Here is a 25,017-nt window from a genome sequence, read left to right as displayed (position 1 = left end):
ACATTTGTATTTTTCCAGGTTTCTTCCCTTCAATAGGTGTTAAATGTGCCACATTCAACATATTAAACAGTACCTATGCAATGCTGAAATTAGATACAACCTCTTGCTCATTGTCAAATTGAAACTGGATAATGAAGGTCAGTTTTACATTTTTAGCTCTCCGGAAGAAGCAGAAAAATAGCTAAGAAGACTGATCTCGACATCCTTTTGAAACACAATTATGAGACATGCTGTGTTCTGGCAAGGCAAAGAAGATTCTGCTTGCAACTTGCAACTTGGTCCATTTGTAATGTGACATTTTCCATAACTATACATTCTTTTTCCTTTTCAGCCTCCTTCCTTCTTCTTTTTGTTTTTGGTTAAACTTCAGTCATTATATTGAAATTTCTTCTACCGAGTGCATTTTGAAACCAAAAAGTAAATAGCTATTTACAGCGTGTGTTTTTTTTTTCACATCATACCCTTGGTTTATTGTATCGGGAATGTACTATCATACATTATCTCATTCTCCATGGGAACTCCTTAAATTTATTGTATTGGGACTGTTTAAAATCAAATCCTAGGTTTATTTGATTTGCTTGCTGAGATGTGCGCAAACCTGAATGGAATAATTTATTGCAGCAGTACTGTTTCTGCAAATGTACCAACCTATAATTCCTGTCCTTCCATTTTCTCTCTCCATGTAACAATCTCCACAATATAAGCTATGCAATAAATGTAAAAAAGGCTGTAAGCTTAGAATGCCAATTCTTCAAAACTTTAAGGAACATCCATAGTCCATCCATTCAGAGTCCCGCCAGTCCCAATAAGCATACATCGCGAGGAAGGAACAATCCCTGGATGGAGAGCCAGCTCACTGCTACCGCTGTTTCCCTGACATGTTTAATTATTAACATTATACATTATTTAAATGAAGTTTAAAAATTTAAATGTATCTGTAAAATGTAATATACCTACTTTAACAAATTTCATCATAAAATATGATATCAAGTATACATCCTAACTTTCTAACAGCACACAGCTCCAAGAGGATAGCTCTTGGAAATCAAAATCAACTTAGAAATCATTCATCATCATCTGTAAATACACTCACTCTTCTATTGAATTGAATTGAATTCCTTTATTGTCATTGTATGGTACAATGAGATTCAATATGCAAACCCTCCATAAACTTATTTTCCTATAAAATGATACAATAATAATTGTTAATAATATAATAAAACAATGAAAAATATACAATATGAAAGCATACGTACAATATACATGTACATATAGTGCAGATAATGCAAATGATTCATGGAGTGGCTCAGGTTGTGCAATATTATAGTTGTAGTACAAGTTTACAGCAAGGAGTACTTGATGGTCTGATTGAGTGCATTTATAGTTCTTGGGATGAAACTGTTTCTGAGCCACTATGTCTGTGCACGCAAAGCTCTGATGTGTTTGCCAGATGGGTGAAGTTCAAATAGACTGTACACATGGCTAAGTGGAATCCATGAAGATGTTGGTAGCTTTCCTGAGGCAGTGTGTGCTATAAATGTCCTCCATGGCTTTCTGATCAGCCGATGTACAACTGCGATTCCACACACAGATACAATGGGTTAAAACACTCTGAGTTGTGCACTGACAGTAACAACACTAAAGTAGCTATGGTATTTGGAATAGTTTGGCCATTCCATGCACCATCATATTGTTACAGAATGGCTACAATCGAGTGCCTTAAATGTGCAAACAATATGCAATTAATTTCAATATACAAGATAATTCCCATGTCACTGATGAGAATCTGAAAAAAGGGAGACCACACAGAAACAGTAGCACTGCTTTGACACTGGGTGCCACAAGTTGGCAAAACCAAGCAGAAACATACATACAAAAGGTGAGGGGGTACCATGAAAATGTGCATGGCTTTCGGCCAAATTTAGTTTTGATACATCTTGAAGTGAGTGTGGAAATGGCCGTACACGACATTTTATACATGAGGCCCCTGGACATTGGCACAAATTGATAGATATATACAAGCCTTGTCTTCAATAAATTTAAAATCTTGAGTACTTCTTTATATTCCCTGTTCTCTGTCCCAGTAAATATAAATTATTTTCAATATGCTAATAATCCAGTTACCCTTCATTAACTCAGAATATGGAACCAAAGTAGGAAGCACTTTAAGGCAGAGAAGCTTTTATCTGTTGCATGTCTACATGATATCCACCTTTTCCTACCCTCTCAAAAATTCATAGTATTTAATGTTTGGAAAAATGTCTGGGATTACAACACTTATAGATTTGTATGTAGATAATGTCTTTGCATCCTATGAAATATTAAGCTTCATTTTTTACAGTAACTTCTCATTAGCACAATTTTTCCACTACTTTCAAATTAGAAACTATGCTAAACAGACCCTGCCCAATTCTCCTAACCTCCCACATATTTTTGTTCCAGAAGAAATACTTGTCTTGAATACTCAGATAGCATCTATACCATATAAAAATCTTTTTAAAGTCCCTTTCTTTTAAAGATCCCAGGATACAGTGGAGAAAATACCTTTCAATTAATATTCAGAAAAGAAGTGGAAGGCAGCCAGGCATAGAATACACTCCATATGTGCAACGCATTCAATCATTCAACTTAAAAACTGTTATCAAATGCATTTATCTCATTTAAAATTGTCCAAAATGTATCCAGGGAAAGATTCAATCTGTGAATGTTGTAATCTATCTCCAGCCTCACTGGGCCATATGTTTTGGGTGTGCACCAAATTAACATTATTTTGGACAAAAATCTTTCCATGCCTTTCTGACAGCCTTGGTGTCACAATCTCTCCTAACCCATTAACAGTGGTGTTTGGTGTACTCCAAGATGTGCTTAAAGTGGAAAGGGAAAAATTGATTGTAAATGCTTATCCCACTCTACTGGCACGCAGACTTATCTTGATTAACTGAAAGAATCTTACCCCACCTCTTTTACGTAACTGGCGTCCTATACTATTTGAAATTAGAAAAAATCTAATTCTCACTTAAAGGATCTGTTCAAAACTTTTTAAAAAAGTTAGCAGGATCTAATCAATAACATGTTAGAATAAGCTTCTGTATCAGGGAAAAGGATACTGATCCTTCCTTCCTGCTTTTAAAGATTTGTTTTGTTTGTTGGCTCTCCTCTCTTTCACTTGGGAGAGGGCTGAATTTTGGTTTGCTAATTTGACTTGAATGTTATATGTGTCAAATTAAAATAAATGAAAAAATATTAAATCATTTGGATATGTACTGCACATTTTAAACAGTGATTATCTGAGAATAGTGTTTTTTTTCACAATGTAAAGAAAATATTGGTTCATTTAACCTTATCCTTAAGTCTATTTTCCACTACTTTTATCTAAAGTTGTGAGATTTCAGTTTTCGCCATAATGAAAGTTCTAAAGGCAGAAACGGATGTTATTTCTTTAAGTGGAAGGTATTGATTTCTCCAGGTTTTTGGATCCATTGATGGTGCAGAGTTTGACAATTCAAATTGGAGGCATTGACACCAACATCTTTTACCATTTGTCTTGGGCAACTTGAAACTGAATAATACATTTTAATTAAGTATGTGGACTGTTTTTCATAGAATAACAAAAATGCCTACCTTGCCTTACAAATGTCTGACTGGTGTCCAGTAAGATATCACATCCTTCAACTATCATCCTCTCAATAGCCAGGTTTTTTCGTATGTTCTCAGTGTCACTTACTTCATCGTGCATCACCCTGTGAAAAGTAAAAAAATGAATAAATAAAAAACATTGAACTTAATTTCAGCTTTGAAAAGATAACTGATTATTAGTTGTAATAACTTCTAACTTTTTTCCTGTTTTGTCTTGTCCCTTGGCAGCTCCCACCTGATAAACTCTGTTCCATTTAAAAGAGTAAGCAACACACTGCACTGAAGATTTAATTGTGTTTATGCTTGATTACATTTTTGTGATATTTTTTATTTGTTCTTTTGGAATTTTGAAATTGTTCCTCATTTATTTAAATTCAGATTTTATATTCTTATTTTTTGCCCCAGTTTTAGACTCAGTCCTTGCAAATATTGCATCATTTATCTTTCACTGAGCAGTTTTCAGTTTTAATACTAACCATCAATTTACATATGCATTGTAGCGTATGCAGAAATACATGCAGTAAAAAATCGTCCTGTTTTTGTAAGACCAGAGTTCTCATGTGATAACAACAACAGCAAGGACCATCTTTTTCTGCCAAACTAATACACCGGGAACTTCAGATTATGATAGTATCAAAAGGTTTTAATAAATTCTTATTTATAGCAATGGTGATCTAAGTGAGGGTTCCATTTTGCTTCCTTTTGTTAGTCAATTCAATTTTGTAACTATTCTTTTATGTGCATACAGTACTAAATAACAAAATTACATTATTTTTAATCCGCATTTTTTTTTTATGCAACATTATATTCAACTAAGTGCAAAACAAGGAGCAGGCAATGCATGTTGAAAAATCACTGGAGTTTTCTGGGACAAACAGAGCCCACTTAAGATAAAAACACTCTTGTACAAAGCAAACGTTAGATCTGCTCTAATATAAAGTACATAAACTTGGGCTGTGAAAGAATAAAACTTAAGAAAGGCGGAGATGAAATACTGCAATACTGGCATAACGATTGCAGTCAGAATGTATGATGAAGAAATCAGACAGAAGCTGAAAATAAGGGCTTTTAAAAACAAGATTCAAGCATCAAGTGTGAGATGGGATGGGTATATGCAAAGAATGGAAGAGTGACATTTAATAAAATGGGTAGTGCATCAGAAATGGGAGAGTAAGAGGTAAACCATGGAAAAAGTGGATGGAATGTATCAAGGTTGATAACTGAGACCTGCACATAGCAAAAAAATGTAGAAGTGTAAAGCACAACAATAAGATGACCCAAAGGCTTAACAGGAAAATGGCAGGAAAAAAGACACATTAATACCAGTGTTCCTTGTAAAATATACCAGCAATAAAATGATTTGTTTCCTCAGTTAAGTGGTTGACTTTCTATGTGTAGTTTACCATTTCTGAAGGATGCTTTGAAATTAAAATTTCACGTCACTGGTTTCAACTCTACAGTTGGCTTTCACGTATTATAAATGTTATTAACTGGATCACTGGTTGTGAAAGTTCACCTCACTCCTCCACATCTCAAGGTTAACATTTCATATTGTATTGTTAGTTGATAGATACAACAGGTTACAAAATATGTGGATAGTCAGACTCACCTGGAAAGTTCCTCTAGTTTAGACTTAGCAAATTCCAAGCTCTTACGTTCCACATGTTCATGAGGGGTGTGGGCAAGGAGCTCATGAAGAGTGATAATATACCTCGGAATCTAAAGAGAGATCAGAATATCTAACTTAAAGTTCACTTTGCACACTTTTTTATACATTATATGTAACATTCTAATAGAAAAGTTAATGTTTAGTTTTTAAAAAATATATGTCAGTTTCTTTTGTTTTGTGATGGATTGTTTTCAAAAATAAGCACATTTAAATAACATCATCATCTTTGGAAGGTATATAATTTGTTATCCTGTAAAACAGCAAACAAAATGTTTTAGCTGTTGTGCTCTTTTTAGGTGTGTGCTTGAAGTGGAGCAAGCAGATAAGATATACTGTTGAAAAGTAGACATAGAAGTAAGAAAAACAAAGCCAACAGAGATTAAAAGGGTGGCTGGCCAGAGCTGGTTGGAATGGCAGTCATAGGCCAAAATAACTTGTGATGCTAAGTTAGGTTATCACATAATTCCAGGGGAATGTGCAAGAAGCAAACAAAAAAACAAATAAATAAAAAGTATAAAATGAAAATATTACTATTTTACTTTGAAAATGATTCTTTAATCTTCAAAAAAGGGCAAAAAACTAACATGTTTGATCTTAATGGTCCTGACCTTCTCTCTGCCCAACTTGCAATTTATTTTTCTGTTTCACATACAGTAGGTACAGTAAAAACATCATTCTACCCACAGCAGTTCAACTGCTGCACAGCCAAAGCATACACTCACACTTTGTTTTATTTTTTTAAGTGTCCATTTTCACAATCCTTGCAGCTCCAAAAACAACAATCAGATGTCAAATTGCTTCCAGTGAAAGCCCAGTATAACTTGCATGGCTTTCACGTGAGTAATGTCACCACTGATCTTTTAAAAAATGTATTCTTTCCCACTACACTTCACTTATTATTATTCACTTCAATCATAAATATACATTTTTAAATTGCATACAGTAGAACACTCAGCTTTTTCTGGGAACTAACTAAAAAAGAGAGATAAAGGGAAACAAAGTGTTAAATGTAGAATATTATCACTGATTTGTCTGGACTCATTTCTACAGTTCTAGGTTCTGTGTGTTTAAGTTTTTTACAGTTTCATTAAACATATTTTTATGTTTACTAGTTATGACCCACATGGATAGTGCCCTGATTTGTAAAATTCAATTTATTGAATGAATATGTTCTTTTTTGTTGTTTCAGATTGTTAATCCTTTTCATGAATGCCCCTTTAATGTGAAGAGGAACAGCACCATTAAGTCCGAAGCCCAATTATTGCATGGCACATGCAACCTGCAGCTGAATTACCATTTTTGCACTCTTATGTGCAACAGATCTGTGCTTTGTCTGTAGGAATGAAAAATTTAAGAAGAGATCTCCTTAATACCTTTTTGATTTCTTCTCAACGACAATGAGATCAAAAAGAAATAAAATGGAGTCATTGTCTATTATCTCATGCTTCCCAGATTTTTCTCCTGAGAAAAAAATACCCCAGCATTCTCACAAGGGTCTCATCCTGAGTTTCAGTGGAGAAAAACAAAATGCAAACACAAAGCAAAGTCACACAATGGACTTGTATCTTCCAAGTAGTGTCTTTTGACATTTTTTTTTCTTTGCAGTTTAATGGTATTTGCATTGTGTGCTCAATAATATACAGTGAAATGTATGGATGGTAGTTATCAAAAACTTTACCATGATTACAAAGCTGTAGTCCTTGCTTCTGAATAATTCTATTAGTTGCTGTAATTTACATTGCTGTGCTCCAATTAGATCATACTCATTGTCAAAGAAAGGGCAGGCAGTGTGGCACAATGGTTAAGACTTTGGACCTCAAACTCTGAGGTTATGGATTCAAATCTCACTATAGGCACCACTGTGTGAACTTAAGCTAGTCATGTCATCTGCCTGTGCTGCAATTGGAAAAACACAAGAAAAGTAACCAATCATATTTCAAATGTTGTAAGCAAACTTGGATAAAAGCATCAGACCAATATTAAATATGAAGGCTTGAAAGAGTTTAAAACAAGATAAGAAAGAGATCTCGAAAAATATACCCTGCATTTCAAACCAAATTCTCATTTTTCACTCCTTTTACCTCAGTTATATCTCATATCACCTTTTTACTTCAAGCCGCTCTCCTAAGGAATTTTAGGAGAAACATCTGTGACAAAGTTGCATTCTTTAATGAAACCTAAATTAGAATCTTTTTAAGTTTCAGTGCCATCAAAGATCAACCTTTAAGAAGTAAAATGTTTTAGATAGTTTAATCAGCCAAAAATTGTCAGAGAATCACAGGAAATGATTTACCCTACTGTTGTAGCCACTGCTTTTGTACACAATATCCTGAGATCTCTCACCGTCACCAGTCCTGGCATTACTAGCGTGTCTGCAGGATTCTATGTACAGATACAGCAGCTTTTGAGTTTATCTTCTTTGGCATCATATGTTGACACATTTGCAAACGTTCTACACTGTAACAGTGTGAAGTAGTGTAGTAATCATCATCTGTCTACAGTTATTTACTTTTTGTATCCAGACCACATTCAGGATAAGTATCTTTACACATGCATGTAAGATTTGTATAATTTGTTAAATTACTTTAAACAGCCAAACCCAACAAAAATCTGAATAAAGTATCTTTTAGCAGTGTAAAGAAAAGCTTTAAAATGCCTATTCAAATAACATATATATATTTTAATGTAAACAACTGCATTTGAAAAACATTAAACACAGTAAAACTCTAAGCGAGGGAATATCGTATTATTTCACAAATGTATTATTTCTTTTCAATGAGTAATAAGCCTTTTCATGGACTTTTTTTTTATACTGACTAAGCAAGGATGATGTGGCTAATACAGAAACGGAATTCTACATAGAAAATACTTGATTAGTTTTATAGATTTTTTGATACAGGGTCATAATTAACATATAGGTTGGTTGCAGTGTTTATTGGTTTAATTGCTATGATTGCTGTGACTTTGTGTGTGTGTTATACTGTGCCCAATACATTAGTATGCCTTATAGGATCCATGATACAAACATAGGCAGTTCATATTTTGCCCAATGGGAATATGAACAGGGCTTTAGCAGCAAAATGCATTTAATCCAAAAGCAGAACATTGATAAAATCTAAATCACATAAAAAGAAAGGGAGTGTGCTGCTGAATGAAGGGAAATTTTAATGTAATTACCTGCTCTGATAAATTCAGAAAAGGTTTGGAAAACTATACTCACTGCAGACTTTGGTTTGTGCTAGAAACGGACAAAATATAAATCTTTAAGTAGCCATGGGCATCTATAATGGACTCCAACCATAGTAGGTACAGTATTTCCATCCATTATCCAACCCTCAATATCCTAAAACAGGGTCATGGGGGTCTGCTGGAGCCAATCCCAGCCAACAAGCCCCAGGCAGGGTGCCAGCCCACCGCAGGGCACACACACCAGGACCAATTTAGGATCGCCAATGCACCTAACCTGCATGTCTTTGGACTGTGGGAGGAAACCAGAGCACCCAGAGGAAACACTACGCAGACATGGCAAGAACATGCAAACTCCACACAGGTAAGACCCAGGAAGTGAACCCAGGTCTCCGAACTGTGGGGCAGCAGTGCTACCCACTGCGCCACCATGCCACCCTAGTAGGTATTTGCTTTCTTCATTAAAGGAGCCAAAGCTTATACATATATAATAAAAGCCACACAAAGCATTCAGGAGCAAAGCAAGAAGCAGTTTTTGATGAATCACTCACTCATTACTGGGAACATGAATGGATACAACCACACTCATGGACACATTTCCAATTTGCAGAAAATCAAAAATAAATTATTTATAGCATTAGTATTTCAGAGACAAATCGCTGATTTACTTTTGAAATGTGGTTAGTGTTGCTGCCTCACAATTTTAAAAGTCTGAGTTAAAACCGCAGATTGATCTCTGAGTGCAGTTTGACCATTTTTTCCATGCCTTGCTATTGCCCAGTACTGTTAAGGTTTTTGGCTCTTGATTGTCAACTACATATCTGCTTAATAACTGTCTTGAAAGACAAACTGTGTGTGTGTGTGTGTATGTGTATGTGATGATATAAACAACAATCAACCAAAGTATTTGTGAAATAATGCAATTAAGCTTTATGAAATCAAGTTTTTATGACATAGCAGCATTTTTCTTTTACTGTATGTGGGGTAAAAACTTCTGTACTATATAGAAATAAACATGTCATGAAAATTGTTTTTTACATTTTAGCGTATGAAATATATAAGCCCATTCCTTATTAACCTTTAACAAGTTGAATGTATCCTGTAGACAGCTTAGAACTGGAACTGTGCAATAAAGTGCACATCAAAATACAGTGCATTTCCAAAAGAAGAAAAAAAAAGAAAAACAATCACACAAACAACCTTGTCTGTTTTAAGTGAGCAGCAAGTCTCAGAGGGCTGTGTTATGTTACATGGTGGTGTAAGGAAGTCCGTCAATCTTTGTCTGAACTAAGCTTTGACCTCTGCTTACTGCAAGAATTCCAAAAAGTCAAAAATATTGTCAGTGGTTTATCATGAAGAAGCAAATGAACAGGACCTGTGTAAATGTAGTTGTCACTTGAGACTTTACCTCAATGCACTAAGGAAGTACTTTGCAATACAGTCTCAAATCCAAATCACACCAACAGACCTAACTGGAGGTATGTTTTGGAGAAGAAGTTATAGAAAATCTACTGCACCCTACTTTTTACCTAACTTTCTTAACTACAGACATCATTAATCTGTTAACATGTATAAACTGTTTTTAATAAGAAAGTGAAATAACATCCATCCATTACTCAACCCGCTATATGCTAAAACAGAGTCACGGGGGTCTGCTGGAGCCAATCCCAGCCAACACAGGGTGCAAGGCAGGAAGAAATCCTGGGCAGGGCGCCAGCCCACCTCAGGGCACACACTCACACACACACACCAAGCACACACTAGGGACAATTTAGGATCGCCAATGCACCAAACCTGCATGTCTTTGGACTGTGGGAGGAATCCGGAGCACCCGGAGGAAACCCACGCAGACACTTGGAAAACAGGCAAACTCCACGCAGGGAGGACCCGGAAGCGAACCCAGATCTCCTTACTGCGAGGCATGAAATAACAGAACAGCATAAAATAATATTCTGATTAGAAGGTGACGGATCCTGTCCTGCAAACATTGGGTACAAGGTAGGAACTAGCCACAAAGAGGGCACTAGCCCTTCACAGATAAACTGCATAATTTCACAATGTTCAAGTGAACATGCAGCTGTGCCAGGGTTATTGATCTGCCCTCTGCTACAGTATCAGTTGGACATACTGTACACACAAGCAGGAAAAGGTGTGACAATATGTTCACTGGAAGGAATACTAATCTTACCCAAAGTCTCAGCTGAGTTAGCTCTACCAAATGAACTGTTTGTCATCCTGGATTTGGATGGAGTTTTATGGCAATTTTGGTGTATCTACAACTGCCTTCCTGCTGCAGATGCTTTCCATAGCCCATGACTGAAATAAGTAATTTATTTTAGATTTGTCTATGATATCCTTCATTACATATATTGAAGGACTGTAAGTAATTCAAATGAAACTTTTTTTGTGTTTATTGTCTAGTTGTATACAAAACAGAAATTAAATTAACACTTGGGTAGAAAGGTTTAATAATGTCAATCAGAGTGAGAAGAAAGGTGTGAGCTGGAGGGGAGATGCAGCCATTCACATCTGGATACCAGTGTTCAATATCTTGTGGCAACAGCTGAGAAGAAGTCAAAATAAAAAAAGCAGATCTTCTACAAATACTGTAGATAGGAATAGCAGAAGAAGACAGTTGTAAGGGGACTGGTTAAGAATCTTGTTACTTTTCTGAAGTGGTAATATTTAGGCCAGACATTTTATTATGGTTTAAAAACATCTATACAGTTGTCACGAAAGGGAGAATGTGTAAATATGACATAGGCAATGGCTAAGCTGTAATTTGATCCCATTACTTTGGAGCTGTGATAGAGGAATGCTAAACAAAAGATTGATGATTGAAAAATAATCCTTGGCTATATACTGCACATAAACAAATTACAGAAAAATACAAATGTGCATTTAAATTTATGAAAAAATAAAAATAATACAATTATTTCTGGAAAATGTATCACTAAGTGAAAGGAAAAGTTGTCCTTAAGCCTCTAAAATGTGCTCATAAGGAAACAAGAAAAATTATGTATGCCACCTTATTGTTTTTATTTTTGCTTAAGATTTTTGGCTTTCTAATTAAACAGAAAAAAACTGAAAACAGCTGTAGAGACTGTAGCGGGGGTGAGTGAGAATATATTTACAGTTTGCCTTTTATTTCTGTACAGATTATGCATTAACATATGCACTAATATAAACAGCAAACTTAAATTTCAGAATTGTAATACACAAACATACTTAGCATATGGACAGATTTTTCAGTGATTGATTTCTACACTGAGAGAAAATGTAAAAAAGAAAAAAAGATATGAGGTGCACTGTTTGTGGAATAAAATAGGAGTTACTGGCCAAGTACCCTGAAACTCAGAAATTTGTTTTGCTTTAGTGATAGCTTCCTTTCTGTTGCTGATTTCTTGATAAAAAATAAAAAGGTGCTTCATGGTTATCTCATTTTATTAATTGTGAAGAGGGTGTACATTCAGAGTACACTTTGGCTATTTCAAATATTTTCCATTCTTTATTCAAATTAATGCTGTTAAGTGTGGTCAGCAGTGTTACAATTAGCAGTCTCTGTTAATTTGTTTTAGCTTTTCCTGGATAGATTTTCAAAACCATGTGTATAGTTGGGGTTTTGAACTTCAAGGAATCTGAGAATAACATTGCTTCTTCATTTTATGGTGAAATGAAAAAGTAGAAAATATTTATCATCTTGTCTAATGCCATATTTGTTTGGACGTAGATCCAATGATTTTTTTTTTCTACTGTGGCCTCTGCCTGCACATTCAGACCTCATGCTCAACTTCATACCATTCACTTATGGCTGGCAAAACCATATGCGCTCACTTTCACTAACTCTTTTGCTGGTCTCCATGTACCCAGACCGATGGATTTAAGCAGAGGAGTGGGGCTGGTAAGTGCTGCTCTTGAAGTGCTTAAACCTGTTCCTCACTCACTACACACAGACACGTCCTCTAAGCAGCTTCTCTGGATGGGTCACCCCTTCTTACAGTGTCTCTCTCCCAAGTCCTTATGGTCCCACTATAATTTTCATACCAAAAGCAGCACTGTAGTTAATAATCACAAGAAGTAAAATATTCACTTTCTAGCTCCATATACTACCTTATCTCCCTATCATAATGTCTCATGAAGATGACATTTTAGGACATACACTGTTCATCATAATTTATGAATCATCTTTTTACAATGTTAAATAGTGAATTAAAAATAACATGTTTAAAAAAATGTTGATTAATTATATGCTACAAACTGAGATTTCAACTTGGGACAATAAGATTTGGACACACACTCATCAACAAAATGGGGTTGTTCTGGGCATTTCCCAGAACTCAGAGAATCTGGCCACCTGTTTATAGATAAAAATAGCCCTCTGAGAAAAGAAAATTGTTAGTAATTCAAAAAATATGATGCTTATCAGATAAAGAAAAGCCATACCTGGAACATAGGGTATGTCAGAAATGTTTCTAGCATTCTCCCTTCACATGCAGCATTGGATTCATACTGTTTTAGCAGTTTGTCAAAATCCCTGTTCTGTTTACAGTTTGCCAAAACTTGAAGGCTGTACTGGTGGTTGCGCACAAACTCTTGATAAATGTTCAACATTGGCAATAAAATGTCAAACAGGTCAGCTGAAAAGAGAAAGGGTGATTTTAATTAAAAGCAAGTGATTACACACATTAGCCACAAGCACACACAAACACACACACACAAAAAATATATATTTAACATCCAGTCCAACTATCTACTAAAGGCTAAAACTGAAGTGTTCTCATATGTTTTCCTAATCTTGAGAAAAGAATGAATTAGATCATGTTCTGGCTAATTTTTTTAAATAGTATTTGTTACTGAATTGAACCAAGTATGACTGTAAACTAAGGTACCTAAGTTCAGTTCCAGGCCTGGCCAGTTTCTGAAATAATTCAGTCTCATAGGAACAATTTATTTATTTTTTATTACTGTTTAGCTTTCTATCTGAACAGTGTGTTCTGTTCTTTTTAAAAAAGTAAGAGCAACAGGCACAAGGCAGAAACTAACTGTGTATAGAGCAGTAGTCCATCACATGAAACCATCACTCCCACACCGGCTAATTATTACAAAGCTATTTAACCTACATTATTTGGGTATGAGATGAAAACAAAGTATTAAGAATATCCCCTCTGAGAAATTAAATCAGTCATTTTCCAACCCACTATATCCTGACACAGGAGTCTGCTGGAGCCAATCCCAGCCAGCACAGGGTGCAAGGCAGGAACACATCCACAGGGCACACACACACTAGGGACAATTTAGAATCACCAATGCACTTAACCTGCATGTCTTTGGACTGTTTGAGGAAACCAGAGCACTCGGAGGAAACTCACGCAGACACGGTGAGAACATCCAAACTCCAAGCAGGGAGGACCTGGGAAGTGAACCCAGGTCTCCTAACAACGAGGCATCAGTGCTATCACTGCACCACCATGCTTCCTGAAAAGTTACATTCCCACACAAAATGTGATTTGGTAAGATCTGAAACCAAAGCATAGGAAGCAATCCCTTTATTAACATGCGCTTTATATACTGCTTTCATTCCTGGAGCTGATTTTTCATTTCAAGTATTCATCTTTAGACCTTTGTTACTTTAGTTGACATAAAAAAGAAAAAATGACCTACATATTTTTTCACGTAGCTTGCCTAGCATATAAAAAACTGTCATTTGCTGGTAGAAGAATATTCAAATTCATTATTCAAGAAGATAATGGTGTTGCAGAGAGGGGTAATCCAACACTGCACAAAACGAGACCTGAGAACTTTCAAGAAGTGAAATCTTAAATACAAGTGTGCATGATGACAATATGCAGTAGAGGATTACTGCTCCAAAGTATGCCTAATGTAAAATGCCTACCAGAATCAAAAACCATAGTAAATAGAAATCGAGAAGGTTAAGTGATTTTAATGGATCATCACTTCTCTGAGAGATTATTGTAAGCACTCATCAATCCTCTTTTAATTTATGCAATAAGAACTTTAATTGAGTTAGCAAGAGAATTACAGATCCTGATCACTGAAGAGCAACCTTGCTACTTCTGGGTCACAGTTGTTACAGGAATGGTTCATTTGCATTTAATATGTTTTTATAATAATAATTATAAGAAGATGATGAAGAACGCATATTATGATAATTTTACTTGTGCATCCATTATCAAACCCTTTTTAACCAGTTCAGTGTTGTGGTGGCAGGTATTTCTAATAATAGCATACAGCAAAAAGCAGGAACCAGTCCTGAACATGGTGCCAGTTCATTACAGGGCACAATCATGCACACACTCATCAAATCAAAACCAATAATCCTCTCTTGGAGATGTGGGAGGAAAACTGAAGTGCATGAAAAAATACATCATTATTATTCAAAATATATTCTGGGATAGTCTCATTGTTATCACCTGTATTGAGCCTAGGCCAAGACATTTGGCAATTTTATGTTGTGTGTGTGTGTGTGTGCGTGTGTGTGTGTGTGTATGTTGTTGTGTTTGTATGAAGGAATTTCCTCATTATGTGACATATATTTACAACGACTGCTTTCTGTAGTTTTATGTATGTGCATTAGTTTATATTTAATGTCAGAAGGCTTTTGTGTAGTGTATTTGGGATGACATCAGTTTTTAGATACAACAATAATTACACAATGATTACTTTGTCTATTCTCCACAAGTAACGTGTTTCTTTTATCAGTTCTGTGTACTTCTGTATTTTATTTGTGTGTATATTTTATAAGCTGTGTGTTTGTTATGGCAATATCAGTAAAATATATGTAATTTTATTTTATTAGTCTACCATTGTCACATCTGGTCTGTTAAGCTGGATAGTTTTGCCTGTCAGTATAGTTCTGTCACAGCATAATTCATGTGTGTCGCTTTCTAGTATTGTGTGGGGGTGTATTTTTAATATATACCGCCCACAATCCATCACATACAATATGGTTTGTATGTATCTTCTAGTTTGTGTTGTACTGATAGTTCTTGATGTCTAATATTTGTCATCTGATTGTGTCTGTGCATTTCTGTCTATGTCCGTATCACCACGGCTTAGCTACCTATTTGACACAATCTTTTCCATATAAGGCTGATCAAGTTCATGAGGATGTCTACCATGCCATATGTTTATGGGTCCATGGTTGTGTTTTAAGTGGTGTGTTTGTTATGTCAACCATGATATTGTCTGTAATTTATTTGTTAAGTGGTGTGTAGTTTGTGTCTGCAAATTGTTGCTTTGTGTAGTTTTAATGTATGCTGTTTTGGATAGAAGATTTTTCTAAAATTATTAATCTACATGTTATGTCCATCCATCCATTATCCAACTCACTATATCCTAGCTACAGGGTCACGGGGGTCTGCTGGAGCCAATCTCAGCCAACACAGGGCAGTACATGTTATGCAACTTACTTATATCTATGAGATCCCTTCCTCCCTTAGCATGGGTAAGATCGACTCATTACAATATATGGCTTCTTTGGGGTAGTGTTGTTTGTATTTTGCGAGTACTGTTAATGTTTTCCTTTGGAGTTGTTGTAGGTCTGTTTGGGACCAATGTATAACTCCAAAGGAATAAGTTGAGTATTGGTATGACATATTTATTGCTAGCTTAAATTCTGTGGCATTCATCCTAGTGTTTTTTTAGCATTTGTGAAAGGTGTGATGTATAATTTTGTGCAAGAGTATGTTCAATTTGTTTATGTTCTGTAAGTTTGTCCACTTAGATCCCAAGGTATTTGTATAGTTAACCATCTGCCACAGCCTTGATTCAGTTGTCATTTTAAAGGGTATACCCACCTTATTTAAGGAATCACTTTTCTATATTAATCATTTTACATTTGACCAGTCCAAACTTTATGTGTATGTCTTGTGAATACGTTTTCATTATTTCTACTAAATGCTGTAATTGTTTGTTTGTACCTGCATATATCTTTATACTATCCATGCAGAATATATTTGGTGGAGTGTATTGCTGGTATTGGTTTTGGCTTGTATCAATATTGTGTGCTGTTTAATCTGTTTGATAATAGGTTGAGAGCAAGACAGAACCAAAAGAAGGCAAAATAAATCTTCTTGGAAGATGCCTTGTCTTATTGCTATTGAGTATGTGTGTTTATGGTTTGGTGATACATACATATGGTGTTCTCTACTATCCCATTACTGTTTGTAGGCACTGTATGACTATGGGATGTATCTTCTATATGTATAATAATTGTAGTAGCCGTGTGCAGGGCACTGTCAAATGCTTTTATGCAGTCAATGGATCCTCTGTGTAGGTTTCATTTTATTTTTTTTTTTTGTATGCCTGTTGTTAGTGACACAGAGTCAATTGAAAGACATTCCTTGCCAGCCATGTGTTGCCTCTGGCAACCTTTTTTTTTGTTGTGCTGTAAGTATATCATTATCTGTAATGAATGTGTATATTGTGTTTGTTGTGTAGCAAGTTAAGTATTTGGTAGAGCATAGGCAGACATGTGATTGGTCTGTAGTTTTGGGAATCTGTGGTGTCATTTGACTTGGGTTTCATGTAAATGATATCTTCTGTTAAAACCAGGAGTGTCTATTGTGAGTTGTGTATAACATATGTCAGTTTGTCTGTAAGTACCAATTGCAGAGTGGTGAACCTTTTACACCAGAAATTTTGAACTCCATATAAGTCTGGTGTCTTCCAGTTATATGTTTTCCTTATTGCTTCTGTGTGATCTGTTAAGATGATTTGTGTTTAAGGGCATTGGAATTATGTTGCCCATGATTTTCTGCTGTTCCTTGATTCAAACTGTTGTGCTATTATGCAGAACTGCATTAGATCACAGGGAAAACCAGTATTGTGTAAGATTTTCCTATCTTGGCATGTCATTTCCCCTTGGGATTAATAAAGTATCTATCTATCTATCTATCTATCTATCTATCTATCTATTGGTTTCTAATGTATTTTTCAGTATGTGACTGTAAAATACCATTCCATTGTTTTATAATTGTAAGTTATGTTGTTTTCATTATATAGCATAATTTGCAGTTTTATCCTCTGTTTGTTAACTACAGTAATCCCTCGCTATATCGCGCTTCGACTTTCGCGGCTTCACTCTATCGCGGATTTTAAATGTAAGCACATCTAAATATATATCACGGATTTTTCGCTGGTTCGCCGCTTTCTGCGGACAATGGGTCTTTTAATTTAGGTTACATGCTTCCACAGTTTGATTGCCCAGTTGATTTCATACAAGGGACGCTATTGGCGGATGGCTTAGAAGCTACCCAATCAGAGCATGTATTACATATTAACTTAAACTCCTCAATGCTATAAGATATGATTCCCGCGTGGTGCTTGTTTTGTTTGCTTCTCTCTGTCTCTCTCATTCTCTCTGCCTGACGGAGGGGGTGTGAGCAGAGGGGGCTGTTTACACAGTGGCTGTTTGCCTAGAAGATAGGACGGTCCTCTACAAAATGCCGCTTTATCGCAGTGCTTCTGTATACTTAAAAGCACGTATTGATTTTTTGATTGTTTGCTTTTCTAAGTGAGCGCTCTCTCTGACATTATCTGTGCTCCTTTGAAGATAAGATATGTTTGCATTCTTTTAATTGTGAGAAAGAACTGCCATCTCTGTCTTGTAATGAAGCACAGTTTAAACGTTTGACTAAAGGGTGTTATTTCATGTCTAGAGGGCTCTAATAATGTTAACAGTGTGGGAGAGTTTATAAGGGCTTAAAATATATAAAAATAACCATACAAACATATGGTTTCAACTTCGAGGATTTTCACCTATCGCGGGGGGGGGTCTGGAACGCAACCCCCGCGATCGAGGAGGGATTATTGTATTTAGAAGGTCGTAAACAGGTTTTCTATGCTCTAACTGCAAAAATATTCGATTTATAAATAAAGTATCCTTCTTCGCGGAAATTCATTTATCGCGGCAGAGTCTGGAACGGATTAACCGCGATAAATGAGGGTTGACTGTACAGGTTTTTGTTTACATGTACCTAAGTATGTGTCTATATGTTGATTGTGCTTTTCAAATTTTGTGTGTTTTTATTCAATTAAATACTGATGAAGGATTCTTTGCAGTATTGATGTGTTTTACTTCTTGCACTATGTTAATCGGCCTAAGCTACTTCTAATGCTCTTAATCTGTGTTTCTAGTTGGCGGTCCCAGGCGCGTTTCTTGGGTTGGTGTGATGTTCTTGTTTTTGGTCTATCTCATGTTTTCATTCCAATGTGGGTGACATTGGAGACTGTAGATGCATATATTATATAGTGTATGCACATTTGTTAATATTTTAACTTTATCTTTGTATTGTGGAAGAATACTGTATTTTCATTAATGTGTTTTGTTCTTGGTAACAGTTTCTTTCTGTTCAGTGATTTTGGTATAAGAGGATACAAAATAGGTTCTGTTCCTGTGCATTGTATGAGTGTTCTCTCAATGTCCTCTGTCAATTGGTGTAGTTGTATATAATCTTCAATGGATGGTGTCTTGGTGGGTTCGTTGGTGTCAATATCAGTTGTTGTAGTTTCCACTGTTCTAGGGTGCATATTGCTGAATGTGTTATCTGTCCATGTGTTGAATGGGACCGTGCTGTTATTGGTATTTCCCGTTTATTTCTTTAAGTTAACAGCAACTTCCTGTTTCATTTATTCAAGTCTTATTTGTGGAATGAAATTATGAGGATGGCTCATAACTGACCTGTGTTTCTTTGTTCTGTAATTTGTATGTTTGGTTATTTTTGTGTAAAGGATGTGTAATTGTGTTTCTAATATGTTGTGTCTTTTCTAATTCTTATATTATGTAATATGTACTTCATGATTTATGTCATTGTTATATTTTGCCAATTGCATACACTCGCAGATCTTAACTGCTTTGGTGGTCAGGAATTTTAAAGTTGCTGAAATAGCCATAGTAGTTTGAATCTGGTGATCAGGCCCACTACTCCGTGGAATGATCATTGCAGTACCCATACTTCAGCGGCTCCCACCTACTTGTTCCATACTTGCTATTTTCTTCACCATTAGCCAGGGATGATTGTAGCTCACTTTTTGAACATAGGCCTCTACCTTATGAATGTAGTTCTTTTTACTTGGGTTACAACCAAACAAATATGAATTCTGTTTCTTGATAACACCATTTTTAATATCTCTGCTGGAGTGGGTAGTGCTGTACCTTTAGCCTGGCCCTATCCCCTCAGCATTACTGGCATGGATGGCCCTACTAGAAGCATAAATCTCATACTGGCATTGCTCATTGCAAGCCACCCAATCATGACAAGGTGGTAGACCTTGAAATGGGATGTTGTTTTATTATTATTATTATTATTATTATTATTATTATTATTATTATTATAGTAGTAGTAGTAGTAGTAGTAGTAGTAGTAGTAGCAGCAGTAGTAGTAGTAATAGAATATCATAGAGGTCTTTGCAAAAAATGCAAAACCAGAAATGGTACAGTAAGTACAGAAAATTACTAACAACAAAGGATAACCAAAATAACTAAAACAACCAGTCATTTATTAATATTCTGACTGAAAAAGAGAGTAGAAACATTAATCAAACCAGCATGGGGCAGTGCCATCACAAAGCTGGGTCATTTAAGACCTTAATTCAAATTTGAAAAAGCATATGTATGTATTTTCACTTCCCCAATTCAATGGAGAGCAGTATATTTTAACTCTGCAAATGTACTGAGGAGAATAGCTTGTCTGGCCTTCCCTATTTCATATGTATGATGAAGGGAACATACAATATTTTTTGCTACCTGGGGCCATGGAATTATTTAGTTCAGGAAGGCTGGAAGCAATCGAGGGCTGTGATTTAAATAGCCTTACATTGGCAAGGAAGAATGGACATTTGAGTTAGCTGGTGCCAAGGGCTCAACTAAAAAGAGGGATAAATGAGGGCCAGAGGCGTGAATAACATAATTTTTAAGGGACTCATACAGGGTAGAAATAATTGTACTTGTTTGTTGTCAGCAGTGCATTTGTGTAGGTAGGCTTTGCAGGCATAAGTTGTAATTTGCCCAATGTTTGTGTTCTTTTCATCTTTTGTTATTAAACCCAATTTAATGTGCTACTTTAGTCCCCTGTGAATGTCTTTGAGTTCAGCCTCTGCTTATGACTGCCCTTATAATGCAACATGTTTGCTTATTCTAGATCAAGGAGACATAGAACCAGTGCTCATTACAGCTGCATCAGGAATAAAGCCCAAACCATACCTGGAGGAGTTCTACTCATAAGTAAAATCTAAAGAAACAGGCATTGGCAATTGATGAATGTGAATCTTAACAATAGCTTCAGTGAACTTTTTAAAAAATTTCCCTTAGGCCTCTCACTGGGGTCACAGTGATTTCAAATGGGAAGCTGCCTTGCTGATATAGTTAGTTTAGTGTTTTACATTTTAAAATTATGGAATTGAGGCACAGGTGAGAAGAGCAGCAACTTCACTACTCTTAAATGATTTTCAGTGAACTACAATATATTTAAAGTTGCACAATATAACTCGTAATAGTGGCCAACTTCACCATACAGATAATAGAAACATTCGCTACGGTATACACACTCAGTAGCTGCTTTACTAGAAGTACCTAAAAAAACCTGTGAGTCTGTCACCCATTTTCCCTTAATGTAGGATAAATTCACTGAGGTGTGGACTGAAGATGATAATGAGGAAAGAGGCATATATTTATATTAATGGGCAAGTACCATACTACAGTTTCAATTAATTTCAAATTGCCTGCCAGTTCAAAGATTTGGAATAGCATTCAATGTGTTCTTGCATCAACTTAAGTACTGGTCATGGGAGTCTAGCTTTGGATGGTTCATCACATTATGAGGCGGCAGTGTTACCACTGCACCACTGTACTGCCCTCATCATAAAATGGACCTGAATATATACATGTGCATTTGAAATTTACCAATGATCTGCTGGTATCATTGCAAACGTGCGCTCTAGCTTGTCTCAACTGTCTCTTGGACAGGCTATAGACTTGGGTACGTCACAGGAAGAGTAAACAGCATCTGAAGGCTACCTTGCATTTAACAAGACCTGGACATTTTAAGAATCACTGAGAAACTGTATTAAATGTTTCTGTGATTAGCTGTTGTCTTGTGATCTTATGCCTAAGCAGCTCTATTTCACCCTACCACAGGGATTGTTTGTCCGGGGGCAGATAAGGTACAGAACTGGAGCAAGAATAAGAGCAACAAAGAAAGGATTCAGAACAGGTCAGCTACACATTCTCATGGGCAATGTTTGGTTGCTCTCTAGGAATATGGATGAATTATGTACTCTCAGAGCAGGTCATGGCACATACAAGTACTGTGGCATTTTGTGCGTGACAGAGAGCTGGCTGAAATCTGATATGCCTGACACTATTTTTAATGCAGAACAGATTTAATCTTATTTGAGGAGACAGTGACTCATTGCAGTGTGGAAAAAAAGGCAGGTGTGGGGTCTAGTTGCCTGTGTGAAACAGAAATGGTATAAAATGGAGCATACAGTATTACAGTTATAACTATAGTCTGTAATACAGAAATTGAAATTCTGGCGGCTGGAATTCATCTAATTCATTTGCCAAGAAAGATAAGTTACATCATCCTTATTAATGTTAAAATTTATTCTGTTACCATAACTGTATTGATTAATTATTCTGACCCTGCAGTTATAAAAAGTAGTGACTTCAACCACGTCACATTGGAGGGAACAATGAAAAATATTCACCATTATGTGTCATGTTCGACTCAAGGAAACAACAGAGCTGCTCTATTCATATGTTAAACAGAGGTAAACACAACTACTAAGGAGATACTGGGGGATCTGGAAATTGTAGAGGGAGAAGTGCTGCTCAGATTAAGTACGCTGAAATCAAACAAATCACTAGGACAAGATAATATTTATCCTCATGATCTTAAGGAGGCTAGTGAGTACATATATAAACCCTTGACACATGTTTTTAGGAAGTCACTGCGCACTGGAGTGATTCCAAAGGACTGAAAATTGGCAAATATCATCCCATTATATAAAAAGGGTGAGAGTGTAGATCCAAGCAACTATAGGCCAGTAAGCTTAACATGCATCACAGGAAATTAATGGAAGGAATTATTAAGGATAAGATTGAGCAACACCTGGCAAGGACAGGAGTTATTCTGAACAGTCAGCATGGGTTCAGAAAAGGGAGGTCATGTTTTACTAACATGCTGGAATTCTATCAGGAGGCTACAAAAGGATACGATCAAAGTGGAGCATATGATATTATTTATCTGGACTTTCAGAAGGCATTTGATAAGGTGCCACATGAGAGGTTGGGCATCAAGTTAAAAGAAGTGGGAGTTCAGGGTGATGTTTTTAGATGGGTGCAGAATTGGCTCAGACACAGAAAGCAGAGGGTGATGGTGCTAGGAACCTCATCAGTACTGGCTGATGTTAAGACTGGTGTTCCACAGGGGTGAGTGCTTGGGCCGCTGCTATTTTCAATATATATAAATGATTTAGATAGGAATATAAGTAACAAGATGGTTAAGTTTGCAGATGATACCAAGATAGGTGGATTAGCAGATAATTTGGAATCTGTTATATAATTACAGAAGGACTTGGATAGCATACAGGCTTGGGCAGATTTGTGGCAGATGAAATTTAATATCAGTAAATTTAAAGCATTACACATAGGAAGTAAAAATGTTAGGTTTGAATATACAATGGGCGGTCGGAAAATCGAGAGTACACCTTAAGAGAAGTATTTAGGAGTCATAGTGGACTCAAAGCTATCGACTTTCTGACAGTATTCAGAAGCCATTGAGAAGGCTAACAGAATGTTAGGTTATATAGCACGATGTGTGGAGTACAAGTCCAAGGAGGTTATGCTCATCCTTTATAATGCACTGGTGAGGCCTCATCTTGAGTACTGTGTGCAGCTTTGGTCTCCAGACTACAAGAAGGACATAGCAGTACTAGAAAAGGTTCAGAGAAGAGCAACTAGGCTGATTCCAGGACTACAGGGGTTGAATTATGAGGAAAGATTAAAAGAGCTGAGCCTATAAATTTTAAGCAAAAGAAGATTAAGAGGTGACATGATTGAAGTGTTTAAAAGGAATTAAAGGAAATTTTAAGGGAATTAGGACAATGGATCAAGACTGTTATTTTAAAATGAGTTCATCAAGAACATGGGGACACAGTTGGAAACTTGTTAAAGGTGAATTTCGCACAAAAATTGGGAAGTTTTCTTTTACACAAAGAACGATAGACACCTGGAATAAGTTATCAAGAAGTGTGGTAGACAGTAAGATGTTGGGGACTTTCAAAACTCGACTTGATGTTTTTTGGAAGAAATAAGTGGATAGGACTGGCAAGCTTTGTTGGGCTGAATGGCCTGTTCTCGTCTAGAGTGTTCTAATGTTCTAATTCCTTTAAATGTAATTCTATGGCACCTTTGGACAGATCTGACCATAATCTGATCCATTTTATTCCCATGTACAAGCCTTTTATTAAATGGTAACCTATTACCACCAGCATAATGAAGAAGTACAGCCTGGAAGCTGAAATGACTCTTAATAACTGCTTCCAAAAGACAGACTGGGAAATGATGTGTGAGTCACACAGAAGTAATATCGAGAATTTCAGTCACTGCATCACAGACTCCATTAACATCTGTTTTGACACAATTATATCCTCAAAAATAGTGGGTAGCTTTCCAAACAAAAAGCCCTGGACTACCAAGGAGCTAAAAAGTCTCTTGAATGAAAATAATTTGCATTCAGATCTGGGGATAGAGAGGCTATAAAGGTATTAAGATATAAAATACTCAAGAAAAAGCTGAGTGACTGGAAGGAAACTTGAAGAGAAAAAAAAAAACTCACTCAGAAATCAGGGCTTGAAGGGAATGTAGACAAGGTTAACACCCTGAACCACTTTTTAAATAGATTTTCTCTCCATTCACCACCACTTTCTTTCAATGACCAGTCTCCCCACACTCTCCATATTTTATCAAAAATTCCTACCACTTCAGTTAGCATGGCCTATGATTACATCAGCAAAACATTTTTTTCCTAGTAGGCTAAGCTCCTTTAAAGTGGTACTGGAATATTTTACTTGCTGTACAATTCTGTGATGGCCAGTGCAATATTCTACGCTATGGTGTGCTGGGTTGGTAACAGCACTTCAAGAGAGGCCCACAGAATCAACAAGCTAATTATAAAGTCAAGCTCTGTAATGGGACGTGCTCTCAACCTACTGGAGGTGGGGATTTGTGTGTGTGTGGAAGGGGAATGTAGCGTGCAGAAGCGAAGAAACAACCACATTGTTTTTTATCAAAAACTCATTGACCGACAGTCCAGTGTGTGCAGGTATATAGTCATACTACAAACTTTTTCCTTTTGCTGTCCTGTAGACAGCTCACTATTTCATTGTGATGGCACTGATTAACAGTATGTTTATGGAGAACAAACTCTGTATGAACATGTCCTTCAATGTTGAAAAACATGATCATTATTATCTCTTGAAAGTCTGCCCTGGTAGCTTGGAGA

General features: G+C 36.2%; 1 protein-coding gene across 3 annotated transcripts in view; it reads right to left on the bottom strand.

Annotated features, from left to right (window-relative positions):
- The window catches only part of rasgrf2b (Ras protein-specific guanine nucleotide-releasing factor 2b), a 536,042-nt gene that overhangs the window by 108,594 nt on the left and 402,431 nt on the right, over positions 1 to 25,017 (bottom strand). For all 3 annotated transcript variants that reach the window (XM_039759265.1, XM_039759267.1, XM_039759266.1), the window contains exons 7-9: positions 12,935 to 13,128; positions 5,246 to 5,355; positions 3,622 to 3,740 (exon numbers count right to left, since the gene is read on the bottom strand). In XM_039759265.1, the coding sequence (XP_039615199.1) occupies positions 3,622 to 3,740; positions 5,246 to 5,355; positions 12,935 to 13,128 (423 nt within the window). The remainder of the gene's footprint in view (positions 1 to 3,621; positions 3,741 to 5,245; positions 5,356 to 12,934; positions 13,129 to 25,017) is intronic.

The sequence above is a fragment of the Polypterus senegalus genome, chromosome 7, assembly GCF_016835505.1.
Source record: "Polypterus senegalus isolate Bchr_013 chromosome 7, ASM1683550v1, whole genome shotgun sequence".
NCBI classification, from domain to species: Eukaryota; Metazoa; Chordata; class Cladistia; order Polypteriformes; family Polypteridae; genus Polypterus; species Polypterus senegalus.
Note: the sequence above shows the minus strand (reverse complement) of the source record. Positions and strands in the feature narration are given on the sequence as shown.